We start from the raw sequence: 26,446 nt of genomic DNA on the forward strand, positions 1-26,446 counted from the left end.
TCTTATCCCACTTGGGGGAAAAAAAAAAAAAAGTAAGACAAAAATAGGTAGTTTCCAAACTGTGATTTTTTGAAGCCTTCTATATGCATGCGTTTCCAAACCATGACCGACATTCAGCACTCCTGAAGGGTAAAACGGGAACCAGCAAGAAGCAAGGCAGTGCTCAGGGTCTGGACCACCTGCCCCCTGTGGTGATGTACCCAGACAGACAAACGCTCCCAGCCACCCACCAGGCAGCCACCTAAAAGGATTCCTTGTTCATGATGTTCCTGTATTTTATACAACAGGCTGTAAGTATGGAGCAGCTATGACGAACTCATAGAAAGGTCTTGTCATATTCGCTGTTTCAAGCACATAACCACAGTCCTTCTAAAGTAATCGTGAAAAATTTCCAGTGTTACTATGGATTTTATTGCCATTTCTCACACACACAAACACATACACCTAAAGGGAGTTTATATACCCTCACAGTTCCCAGGATGTCCATGCATTTTGTCATCTCAAATAATTTTAAAGATCAAAACAAATACGGTTAAAGAAAGGAAAGCTGTGGATGACTGTAAGTGCGTGGAATGTTCTGGTGTACTGGGTGTTATGGTCCAAGACCTAACAGTTCTGGCTCCATTATTTCCATTTACAAATCCAACCTGAGTGGCTGAGACTGCCGAGGGAAAATAGCTAGTTTGCTAAGGAGTTCACAGAGACAGGCAATAACAAAAGATTTAGGGAAGTATAACCCGGTAAGGGAGTCTCTTATAAAGTCTGCCCATTCCGTAACTTCCAAATAGTTGCAATTGCATCCGTGTTATCTCCAGGTTATCTCCAAGCCCCACAGCTCTCCTGCCTGCAGCCTTTGAGGAGGCTTCCGCAGGGACGTGCTAAGTTGTCAGGTATGTGAGTTTCTCACAAATTCAGCTGTGGGACAGACCTAAATCAGCATCTAGACTCCAACCCTCCAGCTTTACGCGACCAGATTTGTTGAGATTAGTAATTATAGGATGTGCTCACATATAATAGCAGGATATCAGTGCTGCTGAAGCACAACATCCCTGCCCATCTGACAGCCTTTTAAAACCAGCCTGCTTTGGGCAGACGCACAAACTTATTCTCCAAATAAGGACAAGGCTTCCCAAAACCTTCTTTACAGCATACTTTTTTTAATTCACAAAGTGGACAGTCCCTGCCAGCAGTAGGATGTTGTAGGATGTTGCTGGCCCCAGCCCCAGTGGAGTTTCCTGCTCAGGCCACTGGCAGGGTTTGCCCCTGTTTTCCACCCTGGCTTTTTCTTCTCCAGCTTTTAGTGGCCTCTTAATCTGTTACAGAGGGCTCTGGGACGCTGGACATCACTTGACTCTGTAAGTCCCTACTGCCTGCATCCTGCAGTAAAAATTTTTAGAGGAAATGAGACAAGGACAAAATTCTGGTGTTAGAATAACACCCAACAATCACAGGAAATACCTGTAATTTTGGCAAAGGCTTTCAATTATGGCTAAATCGATGCAGAAGGGTGATTCCTCAGCATAAATATGTCTTAGATTAGCTTAAAGTATCATGGACCAAAAGAAAGGAACTAAGCAATTCACAATATATATACTAAGAAGTATGACATTAATGCAATTTTTCTGTGCAGAATATTATCAATCAAAATAATGACGCAAGGAGCAAATGTTTCATGCTGTTTCTTCTAGTCCTGGCACCACTATTTGCAAAGGATCATAGTATTAAAAATGCTTTTGAGACTACATGGAAAGTTTTTTCGATGAGCTTGTGAATGCCACTTGAACTGTTGAGGACCTGACCCTACAGCATTTGGATCCACAGGAACTGCAACACAAGCTGCAGGCGGGAAGAGCAGCAGACCCTTGATCCATTGTTTGCCAGTGGATCTTTAAATGTTCTGGTTTACAGAAGATAAAAATATGCTATCTGAAAATAAACATGATGGAAACAGCAATGAGTACTAGAATCTCTTCCCATGAGATGATAACATGGGGCAACTCAAGATAAAATACTCTAGGACTGCTGAAAAATGAGTTCCCCTCATTCTTTTCCAAATTTAGTGTGGCTTTCTTAGTCTGAGCTGTTTATATGAAGCAAGGCCAACTTTCCCAGTTGGCTGGGCTGGCAACGGCACAACTCCAGCCCGTGTAAACGCGCTCTGTATCCAGCAGCAAAATGGGCATTTCTCCTCAGAGAATACAAAATTAGATCACCGCCAGTAGAAGCCTGCATGCAACCAGAACTATGAGCAGAAGACAACAGCGATAGGGGGTGAAGGACTTCTGTCAAAGGGCCTGTGCTTGCGGATGCTCACCCTCTGCTGAGGGTTCAGATCTTGCTAGAGAACGAACCCTCCTATCGCTTCACGCTGCACCTCCTGCTTTACAGCACCATTCCTGCACTCAGTCCAGTAATCTAGCCCACATTACATTGCGTCTTTGAAGCACAGAAACAGATGTTGTTGCACTCGGAAGCACGAAGCATTGCTGGTTGCCCCCTGAGTCACTCCCAGCCACAGGGCTGTGGCCATGTGGGAGCCAGGAAGGGGCAGAGACGAGAGCTGGCCGCCAGGGCTGCCACTGCCCCTCAGCACCAGCATCTGGCACCAGGGTGCTGCCAGGACCCTTCTTTGCAGCATGACTGCTTCTGAGAGGGGCTTTCAAAAAACAAGTCCCTCTGGAGGGTGGGGAGATTTATCTTCTTAAACCATTTAAGCCCTCTGGAAAATATACTTTGTGCCCCATGGGACAGCAACTTTAAAAATCCTTAGATTATTTGCTGTATAAAAGCAAAGCCTAGACAAAATAAAACATAAAAGAAACAATAACTACTGTACTTGGTGAGTGCCCAGCACTTCAAACTACTGTGAAGTGCTGAGACAGACTGGGAACGACCGACACTCTCCTTGTGCTTCTTCCACAAGCTTGCAAGCAGAGCTGCCAGAAGAAAACCTAAAAGGATGAGGTGACCATACAAACATTCACCATCCAGGCGTGCAAACCACAGCCAGGGATGTGCTGGCTCTTCCTACCACGTACCTTAACGATACTCAGTGAGTTCAGTAGTGAGCTTAAAAATTACTGCTATACATACATATACACACCTATATAAGAAAACAGAAAATCTTTTCCTAGCCCATCAGGGTAGCAGTGAAATGAGTTTAGAAAATAATTTCTGACTTCACCTCAAGGGACAATTCCATCCTACATCCAAGATAAATACAACCTTTGACTGAGATAATGTCTAAAATCTGTGATGCTTTTACTTGAGCTCTGTGACTTGGCAAAGCTAGATTTCAGTATTAGCAGCTCTGAAACATGTCAGATCCTTGCTGTGTAGAGGAAGAAACAGCCTCCGCTTCTCCTGCCCCTGCAATACCATACTCACCATCACCTGTTAAATACATCTGTGAACCACAAAAGCCATGAAAGTGATCGAGATATCTTCTTTAACAGTGCCTACCAGCTTCCAGTGCTCTGGGACTTGTAATAGTGTCATGGAAATTACCACGGATTCCCTCTTTTCTGTGGTCTTTCTCATGCAGTACTGATGGCACCACCTAGAAGTTACATCTGACTAACTCCAAGCGCTCCTAGGCTTCGTCCTACATGTAAAGGGAGGCAACACAAAATATTCTCTTTGTTGCTGAAAGCATACCTTGGTTTGATCTTTATTTATAGAAATAGCATTCCGATTAGTCGTGAGCCATTTAATATCTGTTATGAAAAAAGAGATGACAGACACAAACACCATGTTCTGCTTTGGGTGAATCACAACTCTGCAGGTTTGTTTGTGCCTGTTCAGCCAAACCAAGAAGCTCCCTAGCGGAGCCACCCCTTCCCCGATGCAGACACACTGTAAAGTGCTGTTCGCACCTGATAAAATATTGAAACCCAATATTTATGGTCAGCCTTGTTTTGTATTTATGGAGACTACTCTCGTAAAAAATGTATAATGCTGCAACCACATCAGTGTGCACACAGATCCCCGAACTGTCCACCTGGAATGCAGATGCTGAATTGCAATGGTAAAATTCCAGCTAGTCACCCAAAACTAAAGCCATAGGATAGAATAATACCCCAGATCATCCTCTTCCTAAATCTCAGCACATAAGCACTACATAAGCACTCTTTGGGTGCTTAGCCCATGTTCTCTATGTGTTACAAAACAAAACAACAAAACAAACAAACAAACAAACAAAAAATATTTCTTTGCAGCTCTGCCTGTTGAGGCTGTGGGTGTGGAATTTGTGCTCCACCAAAAGTTAAGCTCCTCTCTCTGGGCAAGCTAAACAAACACATTTGTGAGTTCATGATCCACAGCAAAGGAAGAGCCAAACATAACAGGCTCTGTTCCAGCCTCGCTGATCTCCCTTTCTACAGCTTGAGTACATAGCTCTTTACTGAGTGCTCTGTAAAGCAAGGCTGGATTTTATACTGAGTTGCATAATGACGACAGATTTCAATAGGTTTATACACCTGTAATGTTCTTCTTATGCAACTTCATGAGCATCTTGTATTCCAGAGAGACAGAGCTGAGTGAGTCAGACCCCACAGACTCTACAAAAAAGGCTCTTTTTCCCAATAGCAAGAGCAGCTTGTGATTTAATTACGGATTCTCCCATTTCTGAATACTGTCTCCTCGTTGTTAAAAATACAGAAAAAAATACAGAGCACTAATCCTGCTTAAAGGTGTTTCATCTACGAAGTCACACTGAAAGGTTGATTCCTACAGACACATTTCCCTCCCGGACCTGGATCAAGAAAATTCTTCTTGGGAAATTCACAGAAAGGACACAGACAGACAGCAAATCACACCTTTGATCTGCTGCTACCCATCATTAACAGCCCGCCTTCCACGCCTTCACAAGCTTCTGCTAAAACCTGAAATTCTCTTGAAGGTATTTCCATTGCAATCACATTGTTTCCACACTATGCCTTTCTCAAGAAGCACACAAGTCCCTCCTTCACATGCTGCAAGTGTATTTTCTTTGAGGCCAGCTGCTGTAAGATGGAAATGCCCAGAGAAATAGATTTTAGCATCAATCTGTAATGGCAGAGCAACTGGCTGTTTCCGTGAGGCGTACACGATACGGACATCAGTTTCTCCAGAACTGCTGAACAGCAAGTGGTGGGGTGGTCTGGGAGCTCTGCATCACCCCTACCATCAAATCATCATTTAGGGGATAGACGACATTTCACGAGCTGCCCTTGCATTTCTGTCAGATTGAGAAAAAAACCACAATAGGCATAAATTACATAAAGGCCAAGGCTTGTGGTTAATCAGGCAGAAATGAGCTCAACGTGAACCAAAGTTTGATTAACACCGTGTCAGAGGAGCTTATCATTAAAGTTGCTGAAATTTATACTTTATTGGTAATGAGGTTAGAAGCAGCACAGCTATGTCTAGAAACAGTTACGCATGGTCAAATTCAACAGGAGCAAGATCTGACACTCCTTTATTTAGAGGCTTATTTCGCAGACACCAGAAGAACTAGGGATTTAACAAAACAAATGAACCTAATCTAGTTCTTGGGGGCCACGAGAAGCTAAAATATGCTCTGTATTAAGCTAATTTGGTGAAGGTCAATGATTTTAAAGTTTTGTTTTGTTTGTTTGTGTGTGTGTTTTTAACCTCCATGAGCCACAGGCCGAACCACTAAATGGACACCAAAGGCATCTTAAACAGCTTTCTTCAGCCTGGATCGCAGCATCACAGTACATGTTACAGCAGTTGTACAAGAACATTTTTTGGGAACGTTTAAACAGCTTTCCGAAAACATAAGCCAGTGCCACATCACCCTTTAAATCAGGATGCTGTATCCCCTCTTCCCTCCCCTGCGGGTGACAGGCGTTGCAGCCACTTACTTCACTGCCCAGCCATCCACAAGATAAAATAATGGAAAACTTGCTCATGTCAGAGATACAGATAACAGAAGCAACCATCTTCACAAAATACTAATTGAAGAGTTTTCCAAATATATGGACGCTGCTGTAGACATGCAGGCCTGCACAAGGTTAATCCTGTGCAATGCAACATGCTCATACAGATCAAGGAGATGCTAGTGCTTACGTCTTCATGATTTTGCCAAAATTGTGCCATAGCAGCCAGCTCTATTCAAAGTCATTCAAAGGCCTATAGGATACTCTGAGTGCACAAACAAGTCTTACCATGCAGCTTCTTGTTTATGCTGAGATTGCCCTATGTGACTCTTAAAGTTCCCTTTATTCCCTCTATTCACCGTAGCTCTGCTCACCACTAGTCCAGTCTGAGTCAACCCAAACGGCCTTCTCAGGATACTGGCTCTTCCATTTGTGCATCACTTTTTAAGTGCTGTAGCGAAAGGCCATTATCCCAAATTAATATTTTGTTCCATTACACGTGGATTTTAAGAGAAGAATCATGGTACCAGTGGTTCCCATCTCCTTGCAGTTTTTCTCACTGAATTGTAAGGCATTTTGTTCTCTTTTGCTTCCATGTACACTGAAAATGAATAAATGTCATGGATTGCAAAGAACTGTATCTAAGCCTACATGCAAAAAAAAAAAAAAAAAAAAAAAAAAAGTAAAAATATATCAGGATTCACCTCTGAACTAAATTACACACAGGGCTCAAAGTAGAGGCATTTATTTTTTGACAGCTTTTGAAATGTCACAGCCCAGTCTCTTAATTTTACCACAGGAAATAACTGCAGCCATAGAGCAGCTCCTTGCCATTCCAAACCCCAAAAGACCAACAGGTTCAACACACAGGTTCCTGAAGCCACTGACCTACAGCCCAAGCCACATACATTTTAGGTCAGTGGTGCACCAGCTGGGGCCCGTTTCCAGCTTTGTGTGGTGTCCTTAGCTTGTGCCAACAGCTTGCCAGTGGGCCCTTCCCCTCAGAGAGAAGATGGGATGTGAACTGGTGATGGCTCAAGCTTCAGGCGTGAACCAGAAGGATGCCCCATTACTGAAACCTGCCCAGGGGATGACCTCCATAGCAAGCAGCCCCACGATGCACAGGATGGTCAGCAAAAAGTGAGGATGTGCACCAGGAGAAGGCACCTTCGTGGTGCAGAGCGGGTGCCGCAGACTGCCTCCTTCCCACTTCCAGTGTAGAGGCTTGCAGAAGTCTTTTTGCAGCAAGCTCTCGAGCATCCTCCTCTTGTGGTCTTTCAACACATTGCTTTCTCAGTAAATGCGTATTTTTAAAATTGGATCTCTGCTAGAGCTCTCCAGGAAGTTCTTCTAAGTCGAAACCACAGTGATAGCTGTGCTGCAGACTTTATTAACCAGAGAGGGGAAAAATAACAGATGTGTATTTCAAACAGCAAGGGAGATAGAAGTAGTCATCCCTAGCTGACAACGTAGGCTGTTATATGGAAAAAAAGGCAACTTCCTGTGAAAAGCAAGAATCAACTTAGTGCTCTGCTCCCTTTCTTAAAATGGACAAACTAATATATATATATATATATATATACACACACACACACACATATATATACATATATGTATATATATATATAATCTCAATCATGACACCATGATTGTGCTGGCAATAAAGATGCTACAGCAGGAATTGTCCATGGCTAGCACAACCTACACAAAAAAACAAATGCTTCACAGCACTACGCTGTAAGGTGCAGTTATGTGATCCCAGAAAATATTCTGTGTGCTTGCCGGAATTACTTACTCTGAGTAATCTGTTTTGTATCTGCATTAAACATATTGAGAAAGGTATTTTCATTATACCATACGTACATATGCACACTCAGCACTGCAGAATAGTGACCAGTGTGGACTGGTGGTTTTCAGCTGGAGAAATGAATCAGCAGAGAAATGTTTCTTAGTTCTGGCACTTCTAAGTGATTTTCCCCAATATCTGATTAATCTTTCTGTGCCTCATCTAACCCAAACTAGACAAATTCTCCTTGCTGATAGTCTGTTGTCATGTTTAGAAAAACAATGTCCTTAAACACATTTGCTAAATCCTGAGAAATAAATGGATAAAAAACTGATGCCATGAAAAATATTGCATTCACTCTGAAAGAAAAACTTCCAAGTATTATAGCAAGCACCTTTCATGCAACTAATAGCCTGCCCTTTTACAAACAAACCCTTCTCTGCTCCTCTGCAGAAGATAATATTGTCCAGCCAGGTCAACCACATGATTCACTGCATTTTTATTTCTGCAAAAGAGACGGGAAGAAGTGTTGGAGCCTCGTCTGGTGCTCAGAGGGAAGGAGGCTCCTTCCCACTGCCGTAAGATAGCATCAGTTCAGGTTAAGAGTCTAGGAAAAAGGTGTGCAATTACTACACAAACCTGCTCACCAAACCCCATGTACAACAGCCTCTTTTTCTCTGCATATTACAGACATGAGAGGGAAATTACAGTTCTGTTATACTAAAAGGCTTCCAAACAAGCTTTACAGTTCAAGTTAGTTTAGAAACACCAAGAATACTATTTATTACTGTGGTACCAGAACATTAACCGCCCAGACTCAGGGTTCTTCAGAGCTAAGGAAATGTCTGGTTAGTTGTGAGCTTGTGTTGATGCTCAGCTAAAAATGGAGACCATGAACAATGTCCTCTTACACTTCAAAACAACCTCTGTGTGAATGAGTATTTCTGTTTTTCTCTTTTGCTCTCATTTTACTCATCAGGCTCTGCTCAGCTGCAGCAGCTGCTCACTGCTCCAGTCTCAGTTTGGGTTAGGTCCATCTGTGAAATGGGTGCAAAAGCAACAGAATTGGCTGCAATAGAGCCAAGCAAGTTTTCCCTTCAAAACCAATACAGCTGCTCTAAAAGCCCCTGCTAAATAAAGTCCAGGGACAATCCATTGGCAGAAGCAGACAAAATAAGACAAAAGGATTTGAAAAGAAAATAAGAGAACAAGCAAAGAGAAGACAGGAGATAGCCCTCTGGCTGTCTGGGGCTTCTGAACATGGGAGACCTGTCAGTGGCCTCCTTTTGCCTTTATTCTCCCACACAAAGTTATGCAAGATTCCAGTATTTCCAAAGCACTGTAAGAGAAGGTATCAAAATGATCGAAATATTTAGTGGGTTTTGTTTGTTTGTTTGTTTGTTTGTTTTTTTGTGTTTTTTTTTTTTTTCCCAAAGCTCAAAGGACCCATTAAATTTAATCTATCGTTCCTTACTTGGCAGAGTTTATGCCTCTGATTCTTCTGGATTAAAACTGGTATCCAATTAATAAACATACACCTGCTGTCAAATTCAGAATTAATTCCAGAAGAATGATTCGAGTAAAAACCAAAGCAACACTCAACTTTCCACAGTTGCAGAAGTATCAAAGATAAAAGATTGCCTTCATGTTCACCAGATCTGTTCTTCCTATAACCAGCCACTGCCAGCAATCCAGAGCATCACAGGTAGAAGAAATGCTCCCAGATTACAAGGCCATACATTAAGGGAATGTAACAAAAAAGGAAAAGGACTGTGTTCAGAAAGATTTTGATGGAAAAATAACAGAGGACAAATACAAAGCCAAACCTTTATCTTAGAGTCACTCTTGTGCAAATGTTGGGCTTTAAGGTCTAATTACTCCTTGCCCCAGCAAACTGTTGAAGAGTATTTATTTTCTTTCTCAGACTTCTTTTTTTAGCTGTGATTCAGAGAAACAGCAGAACCCCACAGAGTGTGTGACTGCGACTCACAGGAGGACATTGCTCTGGTGTTGCTGGCTGTGAAGGGATGGTGGTGGCATGCAGCTCCACAGGTAGTGTCTCCAAGTCATCTCTTCTCCTCCGTGCAGCTGATTTCACAAAATCCCCACTTACAGATGTGGAAGCAAGCTTGGAGGGGTTACAGCCCAGCCACTTGACATTCTGCCAAGTGGTATACATACTTCTTCTTCCACCTGGACACGTTTCAGTTTCTCACGTGTTCATGAAAGGATCGCTGGGAAGACAATGGGGTTAGTGCTGGTGTTTGTTTGGTTTCTTTTTCCATTTCTAAGAAGACTTCCTGGGAAGAATCAACAGTCAGCTATTGTATCTCTCACTTCACATGTGTTTAAGTCTCCTTGGCTGCTCAGTTCTTTCGCCTCAAAGTTTCAATGCTCCTTCCTTTTTTTTTTTTTTTAATTTAAAAAAAGTTTCCTCATTTCCTCTCCATTTATCTTTCACATTCAGAAGTGTTTGTGACAACTCAACACAACTTGAAAGGAAAAAAACAAATCAAAACCAACTTCTTCCAGCACTGTGTTTGTATAGTAGGACCACGTGAGCTTCTAGGCTTAGAAAAACAGCCGGTCAGGTTATTATTAGGAAGAGGAAATTCATTCCCAAGGAGATAATTGGAAATGGTCTGGCAGGTGAGTGCTCTCCTGCAGGTTCACAGTAACCCTGCACCCCTTGAGATCTTCAGCGGGACCTCCATGCACAGACATACCAAAGTACTTGCCCACATGCCACAGCCTGGAGCAACACATATATCTAAATGTTCAACATTTTCAGGCCAGGCAGCAAAACTAGAACGTGTTAAAATGGCCTGCTTTCATACCTACAGGTGTCTTCGGTGGTGATACCTCAGTTAGCGCACTAGCAGTCTACTTTTGGTGTTCTTGCCTTTGTATGATCAATTTTACAGCTCTGGCTTTTTAAGTTGCAGTTCTCCCATCATGTCTCTGTTAAGTGCTCCCCCGTCGACCCTATCTGAGTTATTATCAACATGGATACTTCTCCTCTTGGAGGGGAACATTGTCTTCTGTTTTGTTTGTCCACATCAATCTTTCTGTGCTTTGTAAAGTGTTTTACTTAGGGGACTAAGGGGAAAAAACAAAAACAAAAACAAAAACAAACAAACAAACAACAAAAAAAAACACCTCTGGAAGACTCTCCTATTCCTTACCACTACTCCTAAAAATCTCTTCGTTTCTCTACTAGACAGTGCAATCCTCTCTTCTGATCAGTCATGTACTAGCAAATCTTTGTACACCAGGACATTACTTCTTCACTCTTTACCCTTTCAGGCCCTGCTGCGTGATTATTCCACCAACAGCTTCACCACAGGTTTTACATAAAGCCAGCAGCTTCATGCAAATGAGCCAGCTCTCGGTTAACTAAAAAGCCGAACAGTGAAAAGGAATACTGAATAAGAGTAACAAGCCAAGAATTTTGGAAAGCTTTTTAATGAAAAGATCACCAATATGACTCATGAATTCTTCGTAATTTCCAATGCAAAAACATGGCTGTTAGGAAAGACAGTGTTGAAAAAGTGCATGTTATGGTCTCTACTTTAAATGGAGCTTGATGAGCAAAGTCAGGCTGAATCTTCTGGCTTCAAAAATTTGCTTTTACAGTGGGTCAACGATTTTTACTTTCCTGTTTCAGAAATTCAGAGGTCAGGACAACACAAGCCTCAGATTTAACATAAACGTTTCCGCTTTTGCATGCAGGATGTCCCTCACAAAACGTGTGCCCCAGCTAACAACCACTAACTACAGTCTAGGAGATGCAAGTCTTCTTACAAGTTCCTTTGAATCAGTAACAAGTTCAGGTCCATATAATTACCTCGTTTTTAGAATTATCTCTGTCACTAACAGGATACTACTATATTTGATTGAAGATTCAAAGATATTTCTGGAAAATTACTTCTGGTGCCACTAGTGTGAAGCAACTCCTCATGTTTTCAGAACTGCTGGATACCAGCAACCTCCTGAGAGGTGGGTGCTTAGCACCTCCAGAACCATACCAAATGTTTAAATGCCAAAGGAAGTTCTAAAATTTTAAATTTTGCATGGATCTATTAAAAATATCTGCTTAGTGTTTTTCAGAAGAACTTTCTGTGACAAAAAGTTAATGCATCAAATTTTGTCTCATTCAAGAACAACTAGTACAGAGCAATGGGAACAAAGTTGGAGTAGATAATCCAGCCCTGGCATTAAACTGAACAGATAGCTAACATGCCTTTTCCATTCTTCACTTCCTAGGGCTCCTCTTATTTGTAGAATGCTGTATCTTGAAATCAAACAAACAAAGAAAAAGAATTATAGGAAGTAAAGAAACACAAAAGATACAAAAAAGTAAAACTGTTTCACTAACCTGCACTTCACTGTGTTTTCTTTTTTCTTAAGTTATTTAAATAAAAATAAAAGTCTTTTAAATGCATTAGAACTATCATTTTTGCAAAACTGCTCTGGAAAGCTCATTTTTTAAACATACAGTCTTCTTTGCTTGTCTACTGCATATAAATTACATATCTTTTGGTTAACGTATTATTCAGTCCAGAATAATTACACATCTGAGAGATGCCTAAATAAGCTAATCTTTAAACTCTACAGATCTAAAAAAAGATCTCTAGGCATGTTATGTGAATATAGAATAGCGTCAGCTGACAAATACATGGCACAGTCCATATTACTGTGGTTGCAACCAACAACCACATGAATCAATGTTATGGCCTGGTTTTTGCATTATTCACGATGACAGGACTTCTGAAGGAAAGTAAGAGCATGTTCTAAGATCATGAGAATCCACTCTAAAGATAAAAGAAAATTAGCCACACTATATGGCAAAGAAAATAGTATACAAGAGAATATAAGCAATACTCCCATTTCCAGTAAAGTGCATGCTGCTGATAAAAACTATATAAGATTTTAAAAATCAAACAGTTGAACAGTTGCTATGAGAAGCAACAATGAACAAAAATACTTGGATTTACAAGTAAAACTAAGATGGGACAGAACCAACAAAGAAATATTTTCAGTTACCATAACCATATTGTTTTAGCCTTACATCAGACAAAAGCTATTTCAACAGGAAAACCTGTCTTAGCCAACAGCTGGAAAACTCATAGTCTTACTCTGGAAGGAAAGGGGACATTACTTTTTACAGATGTCTCCATTCTCATCATCCAAAAGAAGTTTAAACTATGAATAGAGAGATGGGCCCCATCTGAAATATGGATTTCACATCCTTCCAAGACTGTGCACGCTCACATCTCTGGCATTAATTCAGTCTATGCTATTGCATGCAATGATCACAGAAAGTCACCCTGACATTTTGTATAGTATCTTCAAATTCAGCATTTGATTTACATTTTGTTTGGTCTCTCAGAAAATTGTGTGTCTCTTCCAACAGCAGAACTCCAGACACCTCAGTGATTAGAGGGGCTGGATTTTATTTTAAAAATGCTCTTTTGCAGCTAGCAACCATGAAACCCCTGACAGTGTTCAGCTATACCACCCGATATGCAAGAGCAGCCTCCCAGGCAAAGTCTGATTTCAGTTTGTGTTCATGAAACCAGCACCTGCTAATGCCAGGCGCTAGGGAACAGGCACAGCAGTGCAGCAGCTTTTCAGTTGACCACACTTCCTGCTGCCTAAATATTTAAGGAAGCCTAAGAAAAAGCCATGTAGCAAGATTAATAACTAACAAACCACAAGCTCTTGCTCATTACCACATGGTATCTTACACCCTTACCAGCACACTCACTTTGTATGTTTGCTTACGTTGGTAACTCCCCTGCATCTCTGAGCATTGTCAGCTTTAGACGTCCCCACTCTGGTACAAGACGTGCTGGGCAACTTTGTGGTTTCCACGTGTGCGGGAAGCCAGTGACAAACTCACATCAGGGCCTTCCTTGTTTCGTTGCAGATCTTGGGAGTGTTTCACTGCAATGCAGCCTCAGCTGCGGGTTTGGGGCACTCCCCCTGGGTTTGGTGGGATGTGGCAGTACCCAGTTGGACATCAGGTCTCAGCAGCTGGACCCTGATGCCAGCAGGAAGGAACTGGGTTAGTGGTAGAGAACGATGAACTACACCTGACAGCAAGGATGGATTTCTTCTACAGCTTCTAAGAAAGCCGGTAATAAGGACAAGTGAATTTGCAAAAGGAACTGCAGTCCTAACATAATACCATGGTCATTGCTCAGGCTGCTCAGCAGCTACATTACCACGAAACCACGCGTGCATGCTGCAGCCATTCCATAAGGAAAACATACACCACATAATTAAAATACTTATCTCAAAAGGAATGAAAGAAATGAGAGACAAATCCTAACAGTGGCCAAAAAAATGCAGTGTGGCCAACGTAACAGACTGCAAAGCGCTGGGAGTGTTTATGCTTCTGAATGCACAGCAGGAACTGAGACATCTGAAATGGCTTTGTATTTCCTTCCCTACTCTATTTGTAGGCACTTACAACTTAAAACACTTCTTGTATTCATTACTATTATATCAAAAAGGACATACTTCCCTAAAATAAATACCTTTTTAAACTGAAATAATGTATTAAGTTCCAACAATTTTAATAGTTGGGACTGATGGGCATTTTGACCTGAGGTATCCTAATGACCGCAATTTCTAAAAAGCATTATGCATCTTGAAGTGAAATTAGAATTCAAGTTTTCATGATGCCTTGATTTTTGGATGCCAAACTGCATCAAATCCCATGCCAGTCCACACTGACTCCCATGGCCTTCCACACTCCTTCAGTCTGTTTTTGAGCAACAGGCTGACAGAAGCAGCCATTAACACCACTTTCTACCTAGCACATGATTTGCTTCTATGGCTCAAAATGCTTTTGAATTTTTTAGAGATCAATTTATTCTATTAAATACGCTGTGATGGCTGACTTGAGACTTTGGCATGAGATACAAACATTGAATACCTTCCACATAGAGGTCAAATGCAAGAAAACTCATGGATACTGGGAGCAATGCCTATCCTGTGGCCTTCCACCAGTAGACTCCAGAGCCCTTCCCAAATTGTGATGCTTAATTTATACCACAAGCTGAGCAAATGGACAAGGAGGCTATCCTAGCTTGCCAGCCTGCTTGGATAGAGTATTTTTTTTTATATTTGAGATAAACAGAACATTCCTTACGTTTGATATTCAAACAGACACGTCCATCCTTCACAGAATGCACACTTGGCTTCATCTGTTCAATTCTCCTGGATCTAATCCTCTAGGCAGCACATATAAGGTCACTTCATGGAATCTCTGACTGTTTACCTTTTTTTAAACCAAAACATGCTTGAACAACCCTTGGCTCCAGTCTCGCAAGGCTCCCGTAGAGGGCATAGGAAGATACACCATGTGTGCACCCACATAGCACTCATTTTGGTATGCTTCAGCACAATGTCTCGAAGGTCTGCTCCATGAAATGCCAGCTTTCTTTTGTGGGCTGTATAAAACACAAATCCTCATCAGCAATCCAGCAGCTGTGTTACTTTTGCATGTAGGCTTTTCCAGGGATTTACACCTTTGTTTTCAATTGCACATCATCCCTTCCTCCACACACGACTGGTCTGCTAACCCCAACCAGCACAGGAGGTGGATGCGCCTTCCCCAGGCTGGCTGACATTTGCTGCTTTCAGTTTTGGTTTTGGAATGACTTTTTCAACATCACTCCATTGGAGATGGTATAGATGGTATAGTCTCTGCCTTCCCTGCTCTGTTAAAAGTGGGGCAGTGTAACAGACCTCCACTTGGCACTGCTTTATAACTTGGTTGTTTTGTCTTCTGCAACTGAGGGTCTCCACGGCTCTGTGGGCCACAGTGCCACGGAGAAATACCTCCAGCCTGTTGACTGTAATAAATGATCTCCACTTCTGGCTCATGACTGTATTTTAAAGGACACGTGAAAATCAAGAACTTGCGTCTCCTCTGTGCCCTTAATTCACTCAGTCCCCTTTTCTATGTGAATTTGAAACACTTTTAAACGCATCATTAAATATTTCTCTCTCTCTCTTTTTTTTTTTCTTTTTTTTAAATATAGTGCTGCCTCTCTAAGTGCAAAGGATGAAAGGTGCTTTGGGAATAAATCAGGTGTGTGAGCAAAAATCAGGTCAGCCGTACCATAAAATACTGACTACAACCAGGCATCTTTTCCCCAACTAAAGCACTGTGAAAACCACCATAAGATTGGATCAGTTGACAACCTGGACAATTTGGGGGTTGATCCCTGGGGACACATCAAACGCAACTCTCACATCTGGGTATCTCCTTCCAGGTGTGCTTGTGAATCACCACAACCTCAGACACTCCTTGTGCCACTTATTTTGCTGCTGCTTCCTGGGTACAGACTAAGGGAGCACAAGCAACAGTGGCTGAAGCTGCTTTTCTTCACAATTGCATCTAAAATCACATCCTATCATCATCTTGATACGGTTGCCCCTATCATCATGGAGCTCTTTAAGTTTGTGGAGAGCTGGAAATCGCAGGGACTTGGTTTATATTTAAGGTAAGTAAATACCACCCTTGAGGACTAGATCCTACCTCTCTGTCTGCTGCAAGACATGAGGCTGGACAAGGTGGGTGTCACTTAGGGCAGACACTCCCAGGTGGCCCCTGCTGCTTCCTTGTTCTGATTTACCGAAGTGCCACAGCTGAGCACCACGGTAATCCAGGGAGAGCTTTAAAATGGACAATTCCCTAAAAAGTGAAGGACTAGGCTTGTCAAGCTGCCTGCCCAAAATGAACAGCCACAGTTCCTGCCACCAGCCAACAGAGCATCTCAGGGGGATAAGCAGTGGACCAGTGCCTGCAGCATGCTATGCAGTGCATCAGGTATGTTGCAGGGAACCTCAGAAGAAAAAAGAAAAAAAAAATCGAATTAAACTACCAAATCTGGGGCCTTCTACTGAATAATGCCAATAGAAAAAAAAAAATACCAAACAGCTGCCTTCGAATCCTGGTCTCCCTCAGGCATCCATGGTGAGGTGAGGACTTCAGATCCCTGGACCTTTTCTGCTAATACAATAAACAGCAGAAAGCTGTGTTTGCTTTGTGGCTTCGCTTTTGTCTACAAGGGTAAACAAGCTGTTAGGTGTGGGTTTTGCAGCTATTTGCTAGACTGCACAGAGGGCAAATTTAGAAACAATGGGGTTTAGGTGGGCAGGTAAACATTGGCAGTGCTCAGAAATACTTCTTTCTGAGAAGTAAGAGCTGTCCCTTTTCCATGTCTGCAGCCCCAACACCTTCCTTCCTAGCCCAGGATACGCCTGAGATGCTCAATGGAGCATCCAAATTGAGGAAAAACATGTTTTATTTAGCTTAATCCTAAAAAAAAAAAAAAAAAAAAAAAAAAACCTTTAGCTGAGGTTCTCTCAAAATTGCAACTGGAGGCAGACACTCAGCACGGAAACTTCAGTCTGAACAGCTGAAGACTGGCAAAGCCTCATTTGCAATTGAAAACAGTGGAAAGTGTCTGGCAGACTAAATGACGGACACTCATATTACTTTATAGAATACTCCTAAGAGCAAAAAAGCCTTTTGTTTTTTTCATTTGCACAGACCCTGCCATTAAATTTTTGCGCAGGGATGATAATAGCTTGCTTTCCCTCTACTGTGACCACTAGAAAATACATGGAAATATTCAAGGATCCACTGTATCACATCCAGCAAACGCAGGTCTGTCTTTAGACAATGTTCATCTAATATATTTCATGTCCCCAGTGCTTCTTCAAGAAGCTGGTTTTGGTTCATCAACACCACCAAAAACCTCTGCAGAGGAGAACCAAAGCACAAACAGCAGCTGTGGTTTGGTGAAAAGGAAGGCAAGTATTCCATAAAGCTTTAAAGATTACCCCACTGGATAACAAACGAAAGGGGCTAAAGGTGAGTGCTACTCAGTAGCTGCATGCTGAGTGCCAGGCTGATGGTGGCACCTTTTGTAAACTTGAAGAAATGGTGCCCAAATGTCTCTGAAGAGTAGGGAAAAGCTCTCTGGTAACAGCAGGTTTCCAGATTCATCACAGGAGGCCAATTTTTTCAGCTGGGATCTCAAAGCTCAAACCAACAGCAGCTCCAGGCACGGGTCCTGCAAATGAGCCGTCCCCAACTGTGAGCAGGGGGTGTTCAGAAACAGCAGGCACAGACAGAGCTCCGCAAAACCTGCCACTTCATTGGCGTGAGCAAAACAAACCTCACTGGGAAACCTCAGATGTTTTTATAACAAAAAGAAGTCACTGCCAGTTCTTCCTATCGCTGACTGTGGAAGTACACTAGTGCCTGATGGTCCAGCCGATCCCTGCCTCATGTTGCAGACGTAACCCTGCAGGGGCCTGACCCTGCACCAGGTTCCTCCTCGTTCTGGCACTGCCTGCTCTCACGCCTTTATTTCTGCATTGCATATTTTGCCTGTGTAAGCAATAAGCAACCAGGAACAAGGATTGTCTTACGTGTTGTACCATGAATGCTCTTTGTGAGGATCAAGACATCCCACATACAACAGTGAACATTAAATTTGGGCACAGATCTGCTGGAGGGTAGGAAGGCCCTGCAGAGGGACCTGGACAGGATGGGTCGATGCCAATGGGATGAGGTTCAACATGGCTAAGTGCCGGGTCCTGCACTTTGGCCACAAGAAACCCATGCAGCAGTGCTACAGGCTTGGGGGAGAGTGGCTGGAAAGCTGTGCATAGGAAAAGGATCTGGGGGTGTTGGTTGATGCTCACCTTAACATGAGCCAGCAGTGTGCCCAGGTGGCCAGGAAGGCCAGTGGCATCCTGGCTTGTATCAGGAATAGTGCAGCCAGGAGGACCAGGGAGGTGATCGTCCCCCTGTACTCAGCTCTGGTGAGGCCGCACCTTGAGTGCTGTGTTCAGCTTTGGGCCCCTCACTACAAGAAGGACATCGAGGCCCTGGAATGTGTCCAGAGAAGGGCCTGGAGCACAAGTCCTGTGAGGACCGGCTGAGGGAACTGGGGTTGTTTAGTCTGGGGAAGAGGACGCTTGGGGGAGACCTCATTGCTCTCTACAAGTACCTGAAAGGAAGGTGTGGTGAGCTGGGTGTCAGCCTCTTCTCACAGTTATCTAGTGATTGGACTAGAGGGAATGGCCTCAAGTTGTGCCAGGGGAGGTTCAGGTTGGCAATGAGGAGACATTTCTTCTCAGAAGGAGCAGTCAGGCATTGGGACGGGTTGCCCAGGGAGGTGGTGGAGTCACCGTCCCTGGGGGTGTTTAAGGAAAGGTTGGACGTGGTGCTTAGGGACATGGCTTAGTGGATGACATTGGTAGTAGGGGGATGGTTGGACCAGATGCTGTTGAAGGTCTTTTCCAACCTTAATGATTCTGTGATTCTAATGCACGGGATCTGCATTCAACCTGAGTAATGACCTCAGAATCATGACACAGAATGAACCTCCAAAAACAGGCATTTTCAGGGGGAATAGGAATTGATTGCCTTACACCATTGCCAATGGTATCCTTATGAGCCTGCTGTCATTTGCAAAGGCATCGCTGCCACTGGTGGTGTCAGCAGAGAGCATAGAACTTCACAGCCTGAAGCTCAGCTAAACATATTGACCACATACATTTCAAAAGCACAGTTGACCCTGAAGGACAGCATGCAGTTCGCACCTGGGAAGATGAATGATTTGGGTAGTGAGCCAGAAACCTCTGCTGCTGCTGCGCACCCAGGCATCACGGCGATGCTGCGCCCCACTGCTGCGGCCATCCTGCTGTGTCACGTGGCACGGGCCGGCAGCAAAGCTGCTGCAGCCCCACGGGCTGGCACATGGGCACCCCTGCAGACCCCAGAGCATGCCCGGGCACCTGCAACAGCCAGCAGCCAACATCTACCAGCCACCGTGGCCAGGCTGTGACACACAAGGCGATGCCTCCCCTGTTCAGCATCCACAGGGCTGATCTGGAGGTGAGCAGGAACTATGTTAACACCCAAGAGCATCCACAGCAGCCTCCGTGGCACCTGCATCCTCCCTGGGAAACATGATGCTCAGGGCAAGGCAGAAGAACAGGATTAGGATTTAGACATCTGAGGGTTCAGAGAGTTGTTTCTAACAAGTGGTTTTGGATTAGTAAATGTATTCTGAAAATAAGTTGGACTAGCTTGTTTCTTATTTCTCTTGTGTCTTGGAAGAACTAAACCATACAAAAGTAACCTACAGATTTTTAAAACTTAAATGTGTTTTAACTTTTTAACCAACTAATGAGGAGTAAAAAAAAAAAAAAAAAAAAAGAAAAAAAATAAGAGGCAGCCTTGCATTTGCTTTCTAATTCCCGATATCGCTAACTCAGACATTTATCTAGTTTAAAAAAAAAGGTGCAATAACAGAATAGTAGGATTGCTAGCACTACACTGGCCTACTCCGTAAGCTTAAAGCTTTACTGTTATCTGAAATAGGAGAGCACCTGACAGTGCCTAATATTGTAACTAATATCTGAGAAGCACAGTTTCAAACAATGCTCAGGATTTCAAAAATTAAAATCATGTTAAATACCTGGAGAAATTAATTCATCAATATCTTAGGTTAGGTGTATCAAGTTAAGCACTAGCACAGAATCATCACCATGGTTTTCTAACGTGTAAGACTAATCATAAAGTACACAATAAATCTTTAGAAAACCCAAACGTGCTAATCCTTTCTTCATACAAGTCTCAGCCATTTCAACAAGCTTTAATCATGCTTTTATATAGGAGTCAGTCTCGTGTTTCATCACTGTCTTTCAAGTGCAAAAGCAACTAAAATGCTTGCATGCATGTTCATAAGCTTGAAGCTACTTTTTATTGTTCATTAAGTGAGAAGAGAACAGCATGTTTATTATATGCAAGGGGAAAAGCTGGAAAAAGAAATGCTGCTGTACTTTACAAGCAGCCATGACCACATTGCTTATGAATATCATCGTTCTTGATCCAGACACTGGCTTTTCAGCTGTTACTGCCTAAGGGCATCAACAACAAAGCTGCTTTAATCATCTGAAAGGCTATCTTGTAGTTTTCTTTTTCTCCTCTCAATATCTGTAAAATTTCTATCAAATGCAAAGACTGTCTTATAATTTCTGGCCAAGCTGTGCCAATTAAAGATCCTCAAATCTTCACGATTTTGGAGAACAAGCACAAAAGAGAAGAAGACACCACGTTTATGGTGCGACTCTCAGTTACAGTTTTAGGGCCAGTGTGAGTGCGTTGCTCACTTCCCTATTAAGAAGCTCTTTCCATTAGTGCCCAGTGCTTAATTCAACATCACACATAGCTTCTACACAAAGAGCACAAATGTACATGCCTTCCTCTCCACACTGAGTTTTACCTTCACCTACAGTACCACAAAGAGACTTTATTTCCCAGCAAGATGCCACCCTCCAGTTTGTGAAGCCAGCTTCCGCAGCAAGCGTTACATAGCACAGGGTTCATTCTCCTATAAGCAACACAGATTGCTTTGGTGGAAGAGAGCTTGTGCCAACCAGGCCAGCCAGGGCAGGCACCAAAGCCGGCTCTCTACCTGCCATGGCAGGAGTGGGAACCATGCCATGAAAATGGATACCTGACATTTTTGGCTTTGTGAAAACCTCCGGCCGCCTGCAGAAGGGGAATGGGGTGTGAGCACAGACAACCTTTTTACTGGCAAATTGAAGAACAAAATTTTAGCTCCCGCTTTAATGAGGGAAATTCTCATTTGTACCATGCTGGTTGCAAAAGAACCTGACTGCAGACTTCCAAAACTGCTGGCAGTACTTTTCAAAGAAGTTAGTAAATGAGACTATGCGAGCAATGGAAACTGAATAGAAAAGGTGCCTCCTGCCTTAGCCTCCCAAAGCTGAAATCAGCAAGTTACCCAGTTCAGTAAATTCTTTTCAAGTTGGGTGGCAAATACCTCTCCCATCATTCATGCCCCTCAACAGCCTTTGCTTGTATTCAGTCAAAAGCTAAGATAAAGCGTCCATCCCCAAGAATTAAAGGGTGTAAGAACCAAAGAGAAGCTGGCTCTCCTTTACAATACAGGCAGGCTCCAGTTTTTAAAACCATGGGATGACAATCTGCCACTGGCTCCAGTGGCAACACCCCCTCTGAGGACTAAAACTTCTCAGAAAGCAAGTAAAGGCAAAAGGATCTTTCTTCAAAATCTCATAAGATCTGCAAAAAGTTGATAGGCTTAGCAAGGTGAACATAATGAAGAACAGAAACTCATATCCATATTCTAATTTGAATTTCCTACACATTTCCATTCCTTTTCCTCATTCTGCGTGACTATTTACACCTACTGTGCATGCTCTTACAGTTATGCTAACCTGTAGAAATCGAGAGAGAGGATTTCCAAAAAACAGCAAAACATAACTTGGAACAGGCTGAGAAAAAAGGCAGTAAATACAGCCAGATTTTCTCAAAATTCTGTTGTACTTGCAGCCGTCCACCAAATTAAAACCAGAAGGACTGCACGACAGTTTAAAGCAGAAAATCAAATATACAGGCTGAGTGCCTGTCCAAAAAAGGCCAACTTTTCCACAATTAATTCCAAGTTATTCCCCCATCCTCCAGCACCCCTGCCTATGACTATGTGCACACCAGCTGGCTGCTGGCAAGGATTTGCTTCCAGAGCTGTGTCAGGCACTTGGGTTATCTCTCCTTGAGTCGGCAGGACTTGTCTCCATAACACTGATGGTATGTGTGCACACGGCTTCCTCCAAAGCAGCCAATTTCCTTATCTTGCTTTCTAAGTAAAGGGTGCGCCAGGCTCCTCTTCAGCCTCTAAAACTCGACAGAACACGAGGAGACCATCCACATTTTCTAGCTATGCTGCATCTTGCAGGAACACACCAAAAGTGTTTTATCCTTGGGCAAAAAAAATCCCATCTTAATTAGTACCATGCTGAAACTCATAGGCAAAGCAAATGACCAGAAAGAAATCTGTTGCAGACATTAAGTAATAGCTCTCACTGTCAGATGAAAAGAAGAATGGCTGGAAGGTCTGCGAGGAAAAAAGTCCTGAACAATGAGGAAACCCTCAGGAGTCGCAGCACCATCACCGAGCCCCTTGGCCAGAGCTGCCCCATCTGCCTGGGTGAGAAAAGAAACGACGGAAAAGAAGGAAAGGAAGGAAGAAAAACTGCTTTTAAACACACAAACAAATCAAAAGCAATTGACTACAAAGCCTTGTCCTCCAGACAGCTTTACTTTTACAGCAATGGATAGATCAGATATGGTCAAGTATAAAAAAACAACCTTTGGAGAACCTCAATTTTTGTATGCCACGCTTTTTTGAGGATGTACCAGCTGACACTGAGCCCTTGAAATCTCTCTGCCTCTCCAACTTTAAAATGTTTGGTCACACCAGACCACATGTGATAGAGCAGAGCTTGGCCCACCACCGCCCCACTGAGATTACAGAGATGGAAAACCATGAAGCTCCCAGGGCTGTCCCTCCTCCTCCCCGCTGTGCCACTGCCCCGCTTGGCTGTGCCTTGTCTAACAGCAGAGACCCAAATCAAAACATTTCTATCAGCTCCCTTTGAAATCTCCAGCACAGACTCTCAGGGCATACTGAGAGCTGTTTCTCCTGACACTTTCATCTTTTTCCCCAGTTTCATAATTGCACCCTGAGTCCGTAACTCCCTGCTACCAGCCCATACTCCCTGTTGGGTGTAACACTCATTAAACATCATTAGACAAATCACGCAACAAACACCTCCCATCACAGGTTTAGCCCATGCCTCATCAAACCGGGAGCATGAATTTTTTTAATAAAATCCTTTCACATGACCAACTGCCAGTCTGTGAGTTATTACCATCATTTTTTAATCTCTATTTTGCTTGCATCTTATCATCCTGAATAATTCAACTATAGTCCCACCAAAATCCTACAAAGAATCTTTAATTTCAGAGAGACAAAAATCAGACATTTTCTGCTTATAACACATGCACATTAAAATATCTTCAGGATCCTAAATAAGTGGAAAAAATTACCATAGGTATGGTTAGAAAAGCAGGCTGCACAGAACAGAGGACATCTTTGAAGCAGCTGAGGTTTCGGCATGGGTAACCCAGCAGCACATGTGGCCTGCCTGCCTGCCCGCCCCTTTGCTGGCACTACGCAGCATCCCACTCTCCCCCAAATCCCCTCCACCTCATTCCCAGCAGCAAACCCCACAAGCCCCCCATTCAAACACAGGCAGCGCTCTGCAACTCGCAGTCAGGCTGGTTCAACGCCACCACTTCTTCCTTAGGAAGAGAGAAGCTGGAGCAGGTTTAAGGGGAAGTTGCAGCCTCTGCAGGCAGTAAGCACAACTGGGCGTCGGATGCTCCCATCATGTTCTCTGGACCCACGTCTCCAACTTGTCTGATGAGGCTGGTGTTTCCCCGAGCCTGATGTCTCACAGGCTCCCTCACCAGAGCTGTCCTTGCTACGGACCAGCTGCTTTACTGACAAAGAGCAGGTATCCCCCTTCCCTTTTTATTACAAACCCCCCAGCATCATATTTGGAGTGGAAAAATAAAACAAAAAAACAAACTCCCAGCACCCTGGAGAAACCCACCTAACCTTTAAAAAGCTAAAAATGTGTTCTGTTTTTTTTTTTTTCTTAAGCTACAGCACCAGAAATTTGGTGAGCTTCCTCCCTGATGGAGGACAGCTCACTGTGGCACCAGCTCCTGCCACCCATCAGCCCAGAACACGGCGGGATGGTGAGTGGGGTCTGCATCATACTGACACCAGCCCTGACATAAGCGGTAGGCTTGGCGAGCTGCGCTCTCGAGACACGTTTCGACTTAAGATGCTCTTCCTGATTGCTTTTCCTTCTGGAAGTAATAATTTATGGGCTGCCTCTGCACAAAGCGCCTCATTATTTTTCAAAGCAAGAGCTATAAGCAGGGCACTCTCACTTCCAGCAAGGACAGCAGGCTCGAGCCAACACTTTAAGTGTGGTTTTCACGATGATTTCGCTTTATCGTTTGGCTCTGCAGAGATGTGCTAGGCAAGATACGGTTGTGTGCAATGTGCTCTCGGCACAGCAGTGGCACGCTTGCCATGAGATATTCACATCCAGCCCAGCCTCACACCCAACTGAAAGACAAGATCTCCACAGCCCTCTGACACGAGTTCTCCGTTCTAGTGGAGAATGATGTCCAGGCCAAGGATCAGCATGATTTCCTCTTGTACAACTGAAAAGCTAATAAGCTCCCTGAATCTTTTTTTTTTCTTTCTTTTTTTTTTTTTTTTTTCAGTAATTCCACTTAAGGCTTTTCAGGCACTCCCAACTGCCTTCATACAGATACGGAGCAGAAAACTCGAAAGGCTCCAGCGTCTAAGTGCTGTTTTGGCTGCAACATGGGAGCAAGTGCCAACGAAAATGGAGTCCACAGAGATTACTCCCTCGTGGCTCGGCTCAGATGAACCTGAGACAACCCTCAACGGGGCAGGAAAAAATGACAGTACTGAGTGGACACCACAGCAAAATCTCTGTGTGTGAGGCCCTCAGCTTTGCCAATTGCTTTTTGGGTCTGAGCCATCTAACGTTTGAAAGTGCTGCCTGCTCTGGGAATCTCTTGAAAGATCTGCTGTGATATCAAGAGAAGCGGCTGTGGCTGGGATCCCCACGCACCGCACTGGAACAGGGCTGCCCCAGTGCGTGCAAAGTTTGTACTTTGCTTGCAACTCTCCAGCCTTAAAATGATTTGCTTTTTTTTTTTTTTTTTTTTTTTTTCCAGTGTCCTACCTGCTGCCGCATTGGTGGGGAGTGTAGGTAGCCAGGTGGGAGCAAAACGCTTTTTGTCTTTCAGTTGCTGGTGCTCGAGTAACGCACACACCCCCCAAAAGGAGCACTGCGCTCTTTCCTTTCCTAGTTCAACAGCACCACGCGCACATTTAAAGCGAGCCTGGTTCTCGCTTCGTCTCTCCTAACTCCTCGCTGGGACAAAACATTGTGCTGACAGCCTCAGTTGCCCACCCAAACGCCACCCTCGCCGTTCTTCCACCGCCTTCAGGGGGCTTTCCAAAAAAAAAAAAAAAAAAAAAAAAAAGGACCAGTCCCACCGACCTCGACCAGACCTCACCCCGACCCCGACCCCGACCCCGGCCAAACCTCAGCCCCAGCCCCAGCTCCGGGCACCGCTCCCCCGGCCCCGCGCTGCCGTCGGGGGCCGGCCGCCTGGGGTTTAAAGCTCCCGGGGCCCTACCTCGGATGTAGGCGCACTTGCTGTCGTCCAGCGGGCTGGAGGCAGAGCCGCCCATGCTGGCGGCGGAACGCGGAGCGGCTGGGGGCTGCCGGGGGCTGCCGGGCACAGCGGCCTCGGAGCTCCGCCGCCGCCCGCCCCGCGCCGCTCCCGCAGGCGCCGCCTCCGCCCGCCGCCGGCAGCGGGAGGCCGGGCCCCGGCGGCCGGAGCCGCCCCCGGCCCCCTCGGGGGGGGGAGGCCGGCAGCACCGGGGGGCGGCCGAGCCTCGAGCAGTGCCGTGAGGTCGGGGAGGTGCCGGAGCGGGGCCTGAGCAGGCGCCGGAGCTGGTGGAGGGCAAAGCCCGCGGGGAGCCGTTACTTGGCAGTCACTCGGGAGGGGAGGCTCGGGGGAGGCCTCGCCGCTCGCCACAACTACCCCAAAGGAGGTAGCGTGGCGGGGAGCGGTGTCTTCTCGCAAGCGCTAAGACGAGAGGAAGCGGTCTCGAGTTGTGCCAGGGGAGGTTTCGGTGGGATGCTAGGCAAAAGTTCTTCGCTGAGAGGGTCGTGGGGCGTTGGCACAGGCTGCCCAGGAAAGCGGTTGAGTCGCCGTCCCTGG

At 44.3% G+C, this 26,446-nt stretch overlaps 1 protein-coding gene across 1 annotated transcript in view; it reads right to left on the bottom strand.

Moving 5' to 3' along the window:
* NIBAN1 (niban apoptosis regulator 1) overlaps positions 1-25,980 on the bottom strand; it is a 65,563-nt gene extending 39,583 nt beyond the window's left edge. Inside the window, exon 1 of the mRNA XM_084290943.1 lies at positions 25,856-25,980. Within this exon, the coding sequence (XP_084147069.1) occupies positions 25,856-25,910 (55 nt within the window). The 5' untranslated portion in view covers positions 25,911-25,980. The remainder of the gene's footprint in view (positions 1-25,855) is intronic.
* Between the last annotated feature and the right edge of the window lie 466 nt (positions 25,981-26,446).

This window comes from Netta rufina, assembly GCF_964035555.1.
Source record: "Netta rufina genome assembly, chromosome: 8".
NCBI classification, from domain to species: Eukaryota; Metazoa; Chordata; class Aves; order Anseriformes; family Anatidae; genus Netta; species Netta rufina.